The sequence below is a fragment of the Protopterus annectens genome, chromosome 12.part0 (assembly GCF_019279795.1).
Source record: "Protopterus annectens isolate FY-2018-M chromosome 12.part0, PAN1.0, whole genome shotgun sequence".
Lineage (NCBI taxonomy): Eukaryota > Metazoa > Chordata > Ceratodontiformes > Protopteridae > Protopterus > Protopterus annectens.
The window spans coordinates 365344807-365362172 of record NC_056746.1 but is presented as its reverse complement, the minus strand read 5'-3'; the positions used below and the strand labels follow the sequence as shown (position 1 = coordinate 365362172).

At 38.6% G+C, this 17366-nt stretch overlaps 1 protein-coding gene across 5 annotated transcripts in view; it reads right to left on the bottom strand.

The window, feature by feature from the left end:
- The window catches only part of RHBDF1 (rhomboid 5 homolog 1), a 1247410-nt gene that overhangs the window by 418089 nt on the left and 811955 nt on the right, over nucleotides 1–17366 (bottom strand). For all 5 annotated transcript variants that reach the window (XM_044089448.1, XM_044089447.1, XM_044089451.1 and 2 more), the window contains one exon: nucleotides 15974–16104. In XM_044089448.1, coding sequence (XP_043945383.1) covers nucleotides 15974–16104 — 131 coding nt within the window. The remainder of the gene's footprint in view (nucleotides 1–15973; nucleotides 16105–17366) is intronic.

Below are 17366 nucleotides of genomic sequence, written 5' to 3'. Positions count from 1 at the left end.
ACTAATAAAATAACATATACAAAAACACATGGTAGTAAGGGAAATGAATGGGAGAATTGAATGCCATCTCCATCCAGTATGGAATGAGAAAAGAGACAAAAACAAAGTGTCACTGTTAAGAAGAGAAGAGAAGAGACAGATCAACAAAAACAGATTAGACAGTTAGAAGAAAGTTAAAGCAATGTGTGCTATAGGATGAGCTCCACTGTGAACTATTGCAAATAATAAACTAAAAATCAACTAAAAAGCAGAAAAACTTAGAGGATATGCAGATAAATATAAAGAAAAAAATAGCAATAAGCAATTTATTGTTAAAAAATTTTGATTGAATTCACAAAACAAAAACAAAGGAAAAGGAACTGAAATACCAAAAAAAAAATAGAAATGGATACATTTGAATATATCTTGAAGACCATATGAAGACATAACAAAAGATAAAGAATAGACCAGAAGAAGAGGAAGGAAGAAAGAAAGTTCAAATGTACAGGATATGAAATGGGATGAAGTAGCCAGAGAAACTGAAACAAGTTAAGAAAAAGCTCCTAAATGGAAAACCCCAGGCTCAGATGCAGTACTAACACCGGCTAAAAGTATTAACATCTCATGAAGATTTAGCCATGATAAGAGTATTTATATGTGCACCCTTGGAAACAACACTCCTACTAGCCAGTGAGAAACAAAGCTACTCTACAAAACCTTTATAGACCAATAACAAAAAATCTGCTTGATATATACCAATTAACCACACAGTATTGATGCCAACCAGGTTTATACAGATTTTCAAGAAGAAATAGTTTATAAGCAACAGAGACAAAGGTAACAAAAGAAAATCAAACAAAGAACAAAAGGATCAGTTGTTGTTAAAGTCCTGTAAAGAACTGAAAAAAGGAAGGGATCCAAGTAGTAAATGGATTGACTACAAAAAAAAGCATTGATTGTATCACATTCATGGATAAAAAGAGTAAACAAAAAGTGGCCTTAAGATGCACCTACGCGTCAATTACATTACAGTACACATGAAACAGTAGCAAAACAACTTTGCGGTTAAGCCGTGACCGAAGCAAATTATTATTCAGGGTTAATTAGTAAAGGAATATTTATTAAAAGGGGATCTCACCACTGCTCCCCTGTCTTGTCACAAGCCTTGGTTTATGTCTGCTTAGAACAATACTCACTAAGCAGTGAACCTGCAAGCTATCCTAAAACTATAGACCAATAACTTCCTTCCTGATGTTTGGGTAATACAATATAGGAATTGGCTCATCAGAACAGCCAGAAGAAAACTCAGCAATGGCAACAAAACAAAAACAAAGAAAACTATATGGAAAGGTCTTGATAAATGTGCAAAACAAGCCTTAAAAACCAAAAAGCAGAGCCTCAAGTAAAAAAATTACAGCCTGGGCAGGAATGTGATATAAAAGAACTTGAGCAAGAGGGTGTGTATAAGTATTTGGGTACTGATGAAGGATCAACAATAAAATATGAACAAATGTGAATAAAATTTTGTAAGGAATATTTTAGAAGACTAAAATTAGCACTGAAAACAGCGTTGACATCTAGGAACAAAGTCCAAGTTATAAGCCAATTTGCTCTTCCTGTACTAGAGTTTTGGAATGACTGACTGAATTTAACAAATTAGATCATGGCTACTGACACTGGATTGATTTCTGGAAGTAAATGCCAAAAGGAGCTGTCCAAGAACTGATCTCCTGAGAGGACCCCCTTTGGACTTCACTCTTTGAGGTGGGGAGCCATTCTTTCTTCCTGGGTCTTGTCTGTGAGCCAGTTGGCTATCCACCGGGTCGAGTACGGGTTTGGCCTAACCTCTTGATGGTTGTCAATGTTTCCCAAGTGGGAATAGGCAGTGTGAATGATTTGACCAGCATCCAATGCTTTGGCAGTGTCTCAAAGAAGGCCCTCATCCATTGCTTTGATGACCTTCCCTTACTTAAACCCAGGTTGAGTAGGCAGTCACCCTGAGGTTTAAACCAAACTGGAGTGGAGGTCCAGTGTCTGGAGGTTTACTTGGTCTCTACCCCTGATCATCTCCATGATAATTCTTTCCATGAAAAACTTTACATATAAGACTAGTGAGACTTATGGATATATAGTTTCCAGGGTCTGTAGATGGCCCTGCCCCAATCCAGTGGGATGACACTTGCCTTTCTCCATTCATGAGAAGCAGTGAAGCCTGTGCTCAGCTTCTTTAGAAATAGTAATTCCATAGATCTGGGATAGGTATGTTTCATGCTATTTGAAGGCATCACAGGAATATTGTCTGGGCCCATTGATTCAGTGTCTTTGGTCTTAGATTTGATATTAAGTGACTGGCTTAGTGATAGTAGGGGGAGTTATATTTGATGAAGCTTCCTGAGTGAAGGTGTGAGGAAGGAGTTTAAGTGGGCAATTTACAGTTTGTACCTATAAATATCTTCTGGCGACACAGGTGGCCTCCTTTTAAAATGAGCTCTGCACACGATTGGGTATTACCTTTTTATTAACACCTCAGATTTGTTTTTAATTACTTTTATTTGTCCTTTGAGTTGTTTGTTAAGTTTAATGAGAGTGCTTTTATCCTGCTGGTTCTGTACCTCCTAATCTTTTTTATATGGTTTTTATATTCATTTTATACATCTCAGCATGCTTATATGTGCATATATCTTTAAGCTTAGATTAACTCATGAATATGTAACAAGAAGCAGCCAATAGGAGATGTTTTAATTGTATAAATGTAGCCTATGTACTTGAAGGTCTTTGTTACATCATCTGATGAAGCTCAAATGAATGAGTGAAAGCGCTTATCTGACCTGCAGTGGAATTAAAGTTGGATTTTAACCTGAGGATTTTGCCTTTCATTTGGATTTTAACCTGAGGATTTTGCCTTTCATTTCTACTTGTGACTCTGCATCAGCCTAGTTGCTCCTTTTGCAGGTGCTGTGAAGAGCACTTCTGGCTAACACCAAAGACTGAAATAATACTAATTTCATGAACCTGAATCATACTTTAACTTAGCAATGGGTTCCATTCCTGTCATGGTATTAGAAACCCAAAAGATTTGGAGAAATTAAAAATAGGCAGAAACAATATAATCTCTCTATCCTGGTTCCACGAAGTTAACAGTACCCAATATTGCATTCTGTACTGCAAAATTTCAAAATGTGCTACTTTTTTAAAACATTGCAAGTTGTTACGCTTTTTCATGTGGCTGAATAACCATTGAGCCAATACAGTTAATTAAGAGGAGTATGGAGGAATGAGTCACATACATTGTGCCTGCAAGGGGAATTGTTCCCTGTAACTTTTTTTTTTTTTTTGAGATTTGACCCTAGATTCTTCAGATTTATTTTTCAAGGAGTTTGACTCCTGGAGATTACTATCTGTTTATTATGCTCTTACTTCTCATAGGTGATCCAGTTCAAAGATCCTTTTCAGCATCATGACCACAAGAAAAAGTTTAAAAAAAGATTTTAATGAATTTTAAAATAGCAGTAATATAAAACAGATATACAGTATGCAAGAAATGCATAATCTAGTAAGCATATGGCACTGATACAAACCAAAACAGTATATTTATATACTGTTTACATCTATAAATACCCGGAATACATACAGGATATAAGTAGAATATACATGCTGATAAAGGTCTCACAAACACAAAGAAAAAAATAGTGAAAGGTGTGTTTATGCAGCAGCGGAATGAATGACTTATAAACCAAACAAAACTTAAAAAACATACAAAGAAGCAGTTAGAGAACTTAAGAATACAGGTAACAGTTCTTGCCAAGTGCAAGCATTTTGACAAGTGTTTTCAAGTAACAAAACTGAATCCCTGAAACGAACTATACAGTCACATTATACAAATGTTTTATAATCTAAAGCCATTACTCTGAAGAACCTCAACAAGTGACCTAACTTTATCACAGTCCCTAAGGTTTAGTCACTTGTTGAGTTCCGGCGGGGAACTTCCATGAGTTGGCAAACAAACTCCACCTATTACCAAATAAATGGTGCACCCATTGTAGTGAATTTTATGACAAATATAACAAAACATTTCCAGGCACAGTCAGGGTACATTATTCTAGGGCTGCTGTCAGTTCTGCTGCATATTTTAAGAATATCTCTTTCCAGAGTCCATATGAAGCTATTACATGGATTCTGCTACAGACATTCACCACAAAGGACAAGCTTGATAGCCAGGCTAAGACGATGTCGGTTGCTAGCAGGGTTGTGCAGCAGGATATCCTGTCTTAACTGTCCACCACTATGAATTAGTAGCATTACAAAAGATTCTGCCCCCCTGTTATACTGCTGTAAGAGCTGCTCCCATTGTATAGTATCATATTTATGGAAGTTATTTACTTACAGTAAAACTAGATTTCTGAGGGAGACCATCTTGCAGCACTGTACACATCCCATTTATGTACTTGTAACTGTTTTTGTACTTCTATGATTCCTCTTAATTCTTAATTTTACCTTTTAGTTTTTTGCTTAACAATGGTGCAGGATAATGCTACCTTTACATGGGGCATGTGCTATCTAATCTTAAAAGAGCTATACTGTCAGACATATTGTACCCTCACACTAAGGGACCCTCATCTTCTTGAAAATAATAGGATGGATGAACACGATTAGTGAGCACAGTCACAACAGCTCTATGACTCCGCCTTGAAGCAGTGTTATTACAGAATATGCATCATACAAGGCAATAAAGTTGTGAACATTAAACAAACAATGCCACCAGTTTCACCTTACACCAAGTGTCTTCATGTCACTGCTGTGGGAATCCTGGGCAAGACAGCTGATAACTTTTTTTTTCTTACCCTCTTTGCATAGCCTTGACCCCAACCTCTGCTGCTCTCTAGGTTTGCTGCTATAACTCCTTTTCAGCTTACTGCTCCTGGTTCTCTCCCCTTGGGCTGTGACATGAGTTCACACAAAGCAGGTGACAGCATCACATACTCTGTCCTGCAAGCAAGGGGATTTTTTTCGCCCGAGCTGGGTGGAACTAGTGACCTCACACTCACCCAACATTAGTTTGCTCTGGCCCTCTCTGTTAATGCCAAAATGCTCAAAGCAATCTGCCTTGCAATTATGTTACTATAATAACCGGATACATGTCAAATCACAGCAGAACCCCCTCCTTCCTGGACAGGGCAAGCTGGCAAAAGCTGTTCTATCCCACCATCCCTACCTGGCTCCTCAAGCACCCGAACCGCTAATCAAACTTGGGCAAGGCAGCCTGGTCATATGGCTCCATCACTCTATGCTATGGAGCTTGGTGCATATGGTAAGTTATCATGTTACTTAAACTAGACTCCTCTTAAGTACATTGTAAGTAAGAAAAAAATAAGAATCACATGCTTCATTATAATGTGAGGAACAAAATGATTCTGGCCACTAGATGGCAGGATAACAGCATTACTCATATTCCTAACTTATTTTTAATGTAATAATTTAAAATGCAATGAAGCTTTATAAATTATCACTTTTTACACTTTATATGCTCCTGTATTGCTAATCATCAATGGGGCTGGTGCCTTTGCTTGATCTCAGAATCCCACAGCCACCTGACTACCCTTGGACCTAATTCAATATCTTTATTTGAGACACTAGTTGAGAGAGATGACAGAGGCATCCCAGCACAGTGCCGCACTTGCTGCCATAGGGATTTTGTTTTGTCTTATGTCCTATATATGCCCTACTCACATATCCATTGTGCAATAATGTAACACCCTTAAGACTGACAACATCTGTAGGTCACAGTTAGGGGTCCATCCCACAGAACCAGAGAGTTGGCTTATCTTAAATGCTATTTAATGTGTGTGTGTGTGTGTGTGTGTGTGTGTGTGTGTGTGTGTGTGTGTGTGTGTGTGTGTGTGTGTGTGTGTTTTACATGCTATTTAAGATGCATATATAATTCGGAAGAATACTGCACTCTGTTTATAGCTGGTCTGGTACCACGTGACCATAAGTTATCTGTTTGCATTCTTGAAGAATAGTCTCTAAAAGATTGTTCTGAATTTTTGCAGTGAAAATATTAAACACAGCAAAAATTAAGGGTGCTGCATTTACTCTGGCAGTGCAGACTCTTCAGTTTACCAGTTTTCAAAACAGTTCTGCACACAAAGTTTACCACACAGCTGTTTCTACTGATGACATTATGAATATGGTGATCACTTTGTGTCTATGCTTAATCGTTGAAGACAATAGCCTTCGAATGGCTTTTAAACGAAAACTAACTGTCAAATATGCTTTTTGTCATATAGGCTGATCATCGTAAATCCATTCATTGAATACTCATCTTCAGTACAGGATAGCAAACCGGCCCTGTCCCCACCATAGTGACCATAGTGCAATCCCAGAGTTGCTATATATAATTAGCAGGGGTGTGGTGGGTGCAGTCCCCCACATAACGAATGTCCAGCATTAATCTAATCTTCCTGTTGTGCTACTTCCTTGCAGATGGCTAACTGTGTATTCGATGAATGAATTTATGATGATGAGCATATACGATAAAAAAGCACATTTGACGGTTAGTATTCACTTAAAAGCCGTTCGATAGATATTGTCTTTGAAGATGAATCATAAACCTGATCACATCTACTTACACCTCTGAACTTCTTTATTCAAGAATTCTGGACAAAGCCAAAATAATACGCTGCAAAGGCCCAAAATCAGGGAAAATATGTAAATATTACTCTAATTTACTTAAAAAGTTAGTAGAACAACAGGTTTTACACCAATTTGTATTTTCTGAACAGTAGGAAGTAAGGAAGTAAGGAACTTTAATGACTGGAATTACTGATTGACTGCAATCCATATTAATTTACAAGAAAAAATAAATTACAAGGGACAAGGCAAAATTATAAAGAAAATCAGGGACATTCTGAAAACAAATTAAATAAAATGACAAAAAGTTCTGCTGTCACTTTATGAAAATAAATACAATGAGGTATGGAGTAAAATTACTGTAATCTTCCTAAACTGGCACATTGTTTTTTCTTTTCTTTATGGCTGTCCCTGAAAATGTGAAATAAACAGTGTTTCTTTGGGTCACTTTGTCACTAAGCTTATAAAAAGCATAAAATAAGCAAGTGAAAGAACAATTATGCAACTTAAACAAATGCCATCCTAATTCATGGCTATTCAGACATGTCACTGGCTGAAGTCTACCTTGAAATAACCACAGCTAACTTTTATTACCCCTGCAGCCCTCCTGCTTCACAGATTCTATCTCCTGTATCCTCTTGCAAGTGTGGCATCCACCAGTCTAAGCATAGGTAGAGGTCCCCTGATGCAGAATCTCCCTGCAAATGCTCATTTCTCCTGACGGGTGCTTCCAATACAAAAGACCACCAGCCAGAAGGAGCCCTTCAATAAGGCAACAACCCAGTCTAAGCACTGGTAGAGGTCCCGTGACACAGAATCCCCCTTCCAGTGCTCATTTCTCCTGACGGGTGTTTCCAATACAAAAGACCACCAGTCATAAGGAGCCCTTCAATAAGGCAACAACCCACTCTAAGCATCAGTAGAGGTGCCGTGACGCAGAATTCCCCTTCTAGTGCTCACTTCTCCTGATGGGTGATTCCAATAAAAAAGATCACCAGCCATTCAATAAGACAACAACCCAGTCTAGTCATAGCTAGAGGTCCTCCGACGCAGAATGCCCCTTCCAGTGCTCATTTCTCCTGACAGGTGCTTCCAATACAAAAGAACACCAGCCAGAAGGAGCCCTACAATAAGGCAACAACCCAGTCTACGCATTGGTAGAGGTCCTCCAATGCAGAATCCCCCTTTCAGTGCTCATTTATCCTGATGGGTGTTTCCAATACAAAAGACCACCAGACAGAAGGAGCCATTCAATAAGGCAACAACATAGGTCAAAATCTAACTAAAGCTGCCCCACTAACTGTTGGCAGTTTACCTATGCAATGTGTTTCTGCTGACTGCTGTAAAAGCAATTACAAGATTGCACACTCACAACCTATCCCTCTGATCCACATCTAAGCACCCATTTTCACCCCATTTCAATCCCGAGGCCTTCAATAAATTAATATTTATTCCACTAGGTGGCAGTATATTTCCAGATATCACACTCCTGAAACAGATATTGGTAGAACGGTTCTAGCAGTTACTTCTGCCTACCTGAAATCTATTCCCACCTGTGAGTTCCCAGCTTGAAACCATTCAGTGCAGAGTGCCTCTCTCACCAGACAAACTGTGCTCCTAACCCCCTACCCCTTACAAGTTCAGCACATCATCATAAATAACCAGGATCTGAGCCCACAGACCCTTGGTGCAGATAAGGCCGACTTACTTACCAGGCCGAATACTGTTCATTCATTGATTGTTTTTTTGGTGCCAACTCTGTGTTCCTGGAATGTGCAGTCCATGCAAGCTCTACCTGGCTGAAACTGACTTGAGTCTCCAGTAGTGGTGACACCACCCCCATGAATCACTAAAGGACACCTAGCCCCTTGCCGCCATCTTTAAACCCCTCCAGCCCTCCTGCTTCACGGATTCCATCTCCTGTATCCCCTTGCGAATGTGCCATCTGTTAACTGCTTCAATCTACACCCTGTACTGTATTACTCTCTTGTAGAACAGTCCTGCTGCTTGCTTCTGGTAATGGCTACTATGTTCGTACAGTAAACTACCCACTAGGACAGGATATTTATTATATGCTTACTGCCCTCCCCGTGATGTACGTGGCATAAACTTATCTGTTTCTGGATCTTAAACCCCACTACAGCGGTAAACCACTCACTTCAGAATGGTACTTTGTGTTCCTTACTGAATGTTGCTACACAAAGTTGTCACAGCATAGCCTGTGAGTGTTTTCCCAATTAAAACCACCAAAGTGGATTAAACTAGCAATGTGGAGCGACTTTTTCCTTACTTGCTTCTAGTCTTTTTTGCTACACGTACGTCTGCATATTTCTGTTAACTTGACCCACGCAGCATGATAAATTGCTCACTGACTAAAGTTGGTCCAATTGATGCTGCATAGTCCTGTATTTGTTGTCAAAAAACACCTAGGAATAGTGGAGAGTTTATTACTTAATTGGTTACTGGCTCTTTCTGCAGCAGCGTTCTGTATCTGTTACTGTGAATCTACATCACGCATGGACTGTTAACTACTCATTGTGGTCTAACTATGATTTTTTACTATAGCCTCTACCCGCTGTTGGAATGACTTTGTTGTGTGCTTGACCTGTATTTGTTTAGCTAAAATAAATAACTAAAAGTATAGCATAGCTGGTGAACCCAATAATAAGTTGTACATTGTTCACTCTGTTTTGCTGTATTTTGCTGTTTGTGCAGTTGCATTATTCATTTATCATTACTACCAAAGCTGTTGAACCCCAAAATGCCTCTTTTTCAACATACTACTCTTCTGTCACTAGCCTCCCTACCCACGTCTCACCATAGCCACCATCAGCACCAGTTGTTATCCCTCGACCACCCACTATAGCAACCTGAAATCACCCACCCTATCATACAATATCAACTCCCCTAGGCTTACAAGCATACTTCCAACACCCAACTAACAAACTCCCATTTACCCTATCCCCCCTAAGTATCTTTCCACTCCATCCAAAAAAACAACAAGATTTTCAATTCCACTCCCTAATAATACTGCATCTCAGAACTATTACATCCATATCTACCCAAGTATTAGTAGGTGGTGATATTTACCCTAACCCAAGCCCTGTAATCCCCACCAATAACAATAATTCTTACCTTCCTTCCAAACAAAACCCCAATGACTTACTAATTCTGAACCTAAACATCCGCAGTATAATGAACAAAACAGAAGAGCTTCATTCCACCATCTCTTTACAAAACCCCAATATCAGAGTCATAAATGAATTGTGGCTTAAACCACATATCAGTGACAACTCCATAACCCCACCTGGTTACACTATTCTCAGGTCTGACCGGGTACAGAAAAGAGGCAGTGGAATATCCCTACTTCATAAAACTAACTTAAAAGTTCAATTCCCACATATAGAGACCCCAAACTTCAAAAACGCTGAAACCTTACTTGCAAATATCTCTGTAACTCAACATAAACACCTTAATTTAATTGGCATCTATATACCCCCAGGCAAGAACCTACCAATCCTTGAAACTATACTCCACTGGGCCTCCCACTGTCTACCCCAGGAAACCATCATACTAAAGTGACTAAAAAAAACGCCCCAAACTTCACCAAACCAGTAAAAACTGTATAAATTAACCAGACTTCAACGTGAATAAAATACTGTTGTTTTTATTAATTAAAACACATCACATAAGCGCTTTCATCTCTCATGGAGACTTCTACAGATAAAATGCACTCCCATTCATCATATTATTTATAAACTAGCTGAACTTCATCAGGCAATCATGAAATGCTAGTAATTAAAAAATTCCCTGTGTTAAAGGTGTACAAATTCCCATCACAAGTACTTACAAAAACATTTTTCAAAATAGAATAAACAAATATGTTTTTGTAAGTACTTGTGATGGGAATAGGTGATTTGTACACCTTTAACACAGGGAATTTTTAATTACTAGCTTTTCATGACTGGCTGATGAATTTCAGCTAGTTTATAAATAAAATTATAAATGGGAGTGTATTTTAGCTGAAGAAGTCTCCGTGAGAGGTGAAAGCGCTTATGTGATATGTTTTAATTAACAAAAAACATCATACTAGGTGATGTTAATGTCGACTGGAGCTATATACACTCTCCCACTCCTGGCTGCCATATCAAGCTGTACAACTTCACCCAACTCATCCAGTTCCCTACACATATAGACAAGGCCACTAAAAGGGAATCCACATTAGACTGGATCCTCACCAATCAGCTCAATACTGCCCACCTATGTGGCACACTGGTCAATGCTCTCAGTGACCACAACCCCACCTTTATCCTTAGACATAGGCTAAAAACCACCAACTCCCCCTCCCTCCTACAAACCCGCTCTCACAAAAACTTCCCCAAAGAGGACTTCCTCAGGGCCTTAAAATTCTGTGACTGGTCTCCCATCAAAACCCTTCCACTAGACAGAGCAGTTGAACACTTCAACTCCACATTTCTAAACAACCTCAACCAACTTGCCCCTATAAAAACAATTAGGGTATGCAGCAACCGCACTCCCTGACTCCAAAAACCACAAGAACCTTACTCCAAAACAGGAACAAAGTCTGGAAAACCTGGCTCCATCATAGAACACCCACAACTAGGCAAGCCTTTCTTGAACTTCGGAATAAGGCCAAAAAACAGGTAAAGCTAGATAAGCAAAATTATTACATCTCTCTGCAAAAGAAATATAATGCCAACCCTCAGAAATTCTGGGCAACAGTAAATAGTATCCTCTAGCCCGGCAAATCCACCACACACCCCTCCAATACATTTGGCTCAAATCTCAACATAGCGTGCAGCTTTAACAACTACTTCACCTCCTCCATACTTAAACTCATAAATGACTCTACCCCCACCAACATCCCCCAACCCCCTATGACCCAACAAAACATCATCCCTTCTCACTCAAGCCAGTACAAACATCCTCTATACAAAAATTCTTAACTAATCTCAAACCTGCCACCCTCGCCGCCAACAACCTCCCTGCCGAATACCTCCTACTTGCATTCACAGTCATAGCCTATCCTATTTCATTACTAATTAACAGATCCATTACCGAAAACACTGTGCCAACCTTGTGGAAAACCTCATTCATTATTCCCCTACACAAAGGTGGCCCCTCTACTGGACTCTCTAACTATTGCCCAACAGTTCTTTCACCACTCTCAAAGATTCTTGAGAGGTGCAAACATCACCAAATCCTCTCCCGCCTCCTCTCCAATAAATGGTTTCCACCCATCCCACAGTACCTCCACTGCCCTACTCAGATTTACCAACAGTATAAACTCCTACAAGAACCAAGGTAAACTAATCTCAGTTACCTTCCTTGATTTATCCAAGCCATTTGACAAGGTTTTTCACAAGAAACTTCTAACCTGTCTCTCTGTCCTCAACTTTGACACCCCCAGCCTGCTCTGGTTCAAGAGCTACCTACACAACCAACACTAGTCCATCAAATGGATCAACTCCCTATCCCCCCCACACTCCCAGCCACCCTAGGCATACCCCAAAGTTCTATCCTCGGCCCACTTCTCTTTAATATCTTCACCAACCAACTCCACCTAACTACCACAAAAGCTAATATACTCCAATACATTGATGGCACAACCCTCATATGCTCTACACCCAACATCCAACTTCTACAACAAAAAGCCCAACTAGCTTTTACTGAAATTGAGAACTGGCTCAATAACTCACAACTGAAACTAAACCCCCAAAAAACCCAACTCATGCTGTTCCATCCAACCAAGCCCAATGACCTCTCCTTTTCCATATTCTTCACCAACAACACCCAAATCACCCCAGTTTCAAATGCAAAACTCCTAGGAATTACCATTGACCAACAGCTCAAATTTAATAAATGCATATCAACAACTATCTCTAAAGTACACAAAAAACTTGGCTCCCTCTACAGATGCAAAAGGTATCTAACATCAGAATCTCATGTTGCCATAGCCGGAACACAACTTCTTACCACACTTCTATATGCTTCTCCATCCCTAACAAATCTAAATAAAACTGACTTAAATAAACTTTCCACCTGTTACAACAAAATAGCTAGATTCACTGCTAATTCCAAATCGTGTTCCCACCATTGCATGCCCTACAAACCCTACATTGGCTAGAATTCCCCAACCTACTAAAATATCACCAACTCAACTTAGCCCACCAAGTACTGTATTACCCTGCTCTGAACGGCCTCCTTAACTTCCACAATTCTAATAGACAACGGCGCTCCAGCAACAAAATCTTAACTGAAGCCATCTCTTGCAAAAACAACTGATGAATCTCTCTTTGCCCACAAAATTGCTAAGACCTGGAACAACCTTCCTCCTGACCTTAGACTTCTAAAATATACATCCGCTTTTAAGACTCTCCTGAAATCATATCTCTACTCCAACCATTTATGCAACTACAACAAGCCTCCACTCCTACAGGGATACCTTTTAACAACACAAGTGCATGTTCTATCAGGGTTGCTATATAAACTAATTATATGCTGTTCAGGCTGTATAACACCTATCTAACTGTCTCTCAGTGCTCACTGTAAATATTGTAAATATTTGTACAAAAAGTCATCTGTTCATCCATCCAGCAATGTGAAAGCTCCAAACTGTTATGTTCCTTCTGTATAAAAATGTCATCTTTTATCCAATAATGGAATACACATTGCTGTTGACTGAAACATCTTTATACTGTGACATCCACCTGTAAATTTTTATCTATGCCCTGTCTTATTTTTTCTCTCTTCTCTATGCAATTTGTAACTTTGTATCTTATGTTGATGTAACTTGCATCCTTCTTCTTCTTCTTCTACTTTGTTTTGGATCTTTTCTCCCCAGGATTCCGCTGAAAACAAGATACTTGCTGTCCTGTCAGACTATCCTAGATAACAAGTGTTAAATAAATAAATAAATAAAATTAGTAAAACATGTATTTTTTTAAGACATGCCACTAGACAGCAGTATTAGAACAGCATTCTTGAGGTCAGGTACCAGTGACACTGGACCTAAATCTACTTCATCTGTGAGTGATAACCCAAGATGGTGCCTTAATTTCTTTATCTCTATCAGAAAAGCTCTCAACAAAACAACATTTTAATTAATGATTTATTTTCGTAATTGCACTTGACTGTTTACTAGGTACAAAAGCAGCCCTGACTTGTCACAGTAAGGTAACAATCTGAATGACTCGTTGAGGCTCACAGTTAAGCAAATTACAGTGACTTCTTTTAGTTATTAAACTAGCCCTTAATCCAAATGACTCCCTCTGAATGACTTTTTTTCATGCAGAGTGCCTTGTGATGAAACATTGTGAGATTATAACCTTAGCTATAGTGTGACATTAAGAAAAGGAATATATATATATATATATATATATATATATATATATATATATATATATATATATAGATTCACTTCATAATCTTGAAAGACTGAAATCTCAAATTTCAGTTTGTCGAGACCATGAAATCGAATCCACACAACATCGAAAGCCCAAAACCACGAAATGTAAAACACCAACAACACAGCAAACACCAGACCACACATATACCACAACACACACACCACAAAAAACAAACAAACAAAACAACACACATCCACAAACCTACTTCACAAATAAGCAGGGGGCAAGCCCCCCTGCACCCCACATGTGGGGGGCCATGCCCCCCACAACCCCCTACTTATATATTCTAACTCCGAGATCGCACAAACAGAAAACAGAAGCAAACTCACACACACACATTCTACAGTCCCTCACACACACACACACACACACACACACACACACACACACACACACACACACACACACACACACACACACACACACACACACACACATCAGCATACTCGCACTCAAACTCCCACCCAAAACCCTTACAAAACACTCACTTACCTGATATTAAACCTAAATCCACACAAGGTACCCCACACCATCCACATACAACCCCGGACATTACGTAGCGTAAAGCCATAACCGCAAATTCGAGATATTCAAATTAGCGATTATGCACTTTCGCTATTTCAAAACTTCGACTTTATAGTCTCGAGATACTGAAATTCGACCATTTCAGTATTTCGATATTATAAAGTGTTACTCTATATATATATATATATATATATATATACACACACACACACACACACACACATATATATATATATATATAAATAATCTCTGCCTTGCTGCAGTGATTTCTTTTAAATATCCGACTACAGCAGTTAGCTAGCAATGTAAATGGGCCAGAGAAGCTGATAAAAACATTTTTATTACATTGTTTGGATTGATCAAAGTGAAATGTCTTATTTTTTTAAATGTTATTTTCTCATTCCTAGATTGTAGAAATTAGCTCAGTAGCCTGTTATATATGAAAAGTCAAACAGTACTTTAATCAGAAGGAAATTAAATATTTAACTACCCAGTAACTGGACATATCTAATCAAGTTTTTAGGGCTGCTTAAGTTCCTCTTCACTCATAGTATAAAATAATGTGCTCTGAGTACAGACTGATTGACAGAACTTTACTGAATATCAACAACCCAAGTTGATAAAAGACCACATCCATAAGCGGTAAGTGACTTGAAGTGAGTACAGGTTCTAGAGGTGATGTGTCATCAAGAGTCATGGATCACTGAATATACCTCAGTGATTTGTTTTCTGATGGCATACTACATAACAGGGGCACACAGTATTTATTACTAATGTCATGTAGTTTTTATGAAGCCTGTATACATGGCAGATGTCAGCACTATGTTTTCTGTCTGGCTGTCCTTTCATCGAGAACTAACATGTGAGGTTATTGGAAAATAAAAAAGGTCTCTAGTCATTGGTACATACTGTGCTTACAAGACATACTTGATGCATGCATCACTGTGCATTGTACTTCCTGGGACATACTTCTTCAATGCCAAGGATCAGCCTTTCCAGAACAATACTATGTCATCTTTGACGAAGTAATTCATGAAAAGGTTACTGTGCTGACACGTGTACCAGTGACATCCTGAACAGGTTATGCAGGTCTCGCTAATTTCAGTAACTTTTCTTTGAAAATATTTTCTAAGTTATTAGATGATCAAAGCATGGACCAACAGTCAGGGTAAAATTAGTACTTCAGTTAAAACACTTGGATATAATAGACTACACAGACAGTTGTACTGTATTCAAAGAATATACAATAAATATTAGTGAATGCCTGGGATATACTCCAATGCTTGGAGACACATTCTATTGCACTTGAGGTGATCTAATTTAGCATTTTCTTCAATAGCTATGTCTGATTTCCACAAATTTCTCAGTCATTTAATCTTATTTTTGTTGTTTCTTGTCATATAACTTACCTTTTTATTGTCTGTGTTATTGAGGCCTGTCGTTGTAAAACTGGTCGTCTCTGTTCATTTGCAAGGGATGGAAGTCGAGTGTTTTCAGCAGGCATACTGACACTTCTCAGAAAGGCTTGTCGTTTGAATGGCTGGAGGAAGTAAAGCACAACACTTTTTGTTTAGAATGGCATGATTTAATCAGTTTCCTGCATGCCTTCATTCTTTTTCGTCTCAAATACTTAGCTAATAAAAGTAAAGACCACAGTTAAGTCATCATCAGGCACAAACATATTCACAAGATACAGTCTGTTTTGATACAGTGCAATAAATTCAAAGTGAAGATTTAATGAAATAATAATAATAATAATAATAATAATAATAATAAAAAAACTTTGATACTTTAACAGGTACCACCTTTATTTCTTGACTGACATTGCAGTCATAAAAGAACTGAAAACCAGGCAAAGCAAGTGAACTCACATCAAGGGTCAGATGATCCCCAAGGACCAAAGTTAGCTACATTCAAAAGCTCTCCCATTTTAAACAATAAGAAACAATACAATATACGTATTTCAGGAAATAGCACACAACACGTACAGTACACAATATGTTATGAGGAGCAACCAGCCTACCTGACAAGAGAAGTTGCCATTGAAGTACCTATATCCTAGCACATTTTTCTTATTATATTGTGCACTTCCATGCTAGAACAGTGTCATCTGCATACTTAACATTTTTATATTAATATTAATTTTTTCTGACGTTTTTACATAATTCAATACAGATTATTCATTTACGTGTTCAACTTGGTTACAAGTTGCAGTGCTTTTTAATGTAAATATAAAGATTAAGGATGATAAAAATGGAAGAAGGTAATGCTACTCAATGCTAGAAGTCTAAACTTCAAAATGTACTCTCTCAAGGCACTCCTAAAAATGGAGAACATCAATATCTGTGCAGTAACTGAAACCTGGTTCAAGGCTCCAGAGAGCACCCCTGCAATACTGGGCTACAACTCTTACCACATTTTTTGGCCACCAAACCAAGACCGAAACACTAAAGGTGGAGAAGTGTCCATATTCACCAAGGATATTCACACCTCCAGGCTAGTTGCCCAACACAATGCATCTGAAATTCTCCAGGTGCAACTAACACTAGGTAAGAGTGCAATCCAAATTGTAGCTTACTACAGATCCCCCACCATGCACCAAGATTCTCACTACACCTTTCTAAACGTACTGGAAAATATTAAGATACAACCAAACACCCTAATACTGGGTGATTTCAACTACCCTGCCATTAACTGGGAAAACTACTTGGGTACCAACACCTTTTCCAAATGGTTCTTGGAATTTATAAATTCCAACACCCTGAATCAACTAATCCATTGTCCCACCAGGGGCTCCAACAT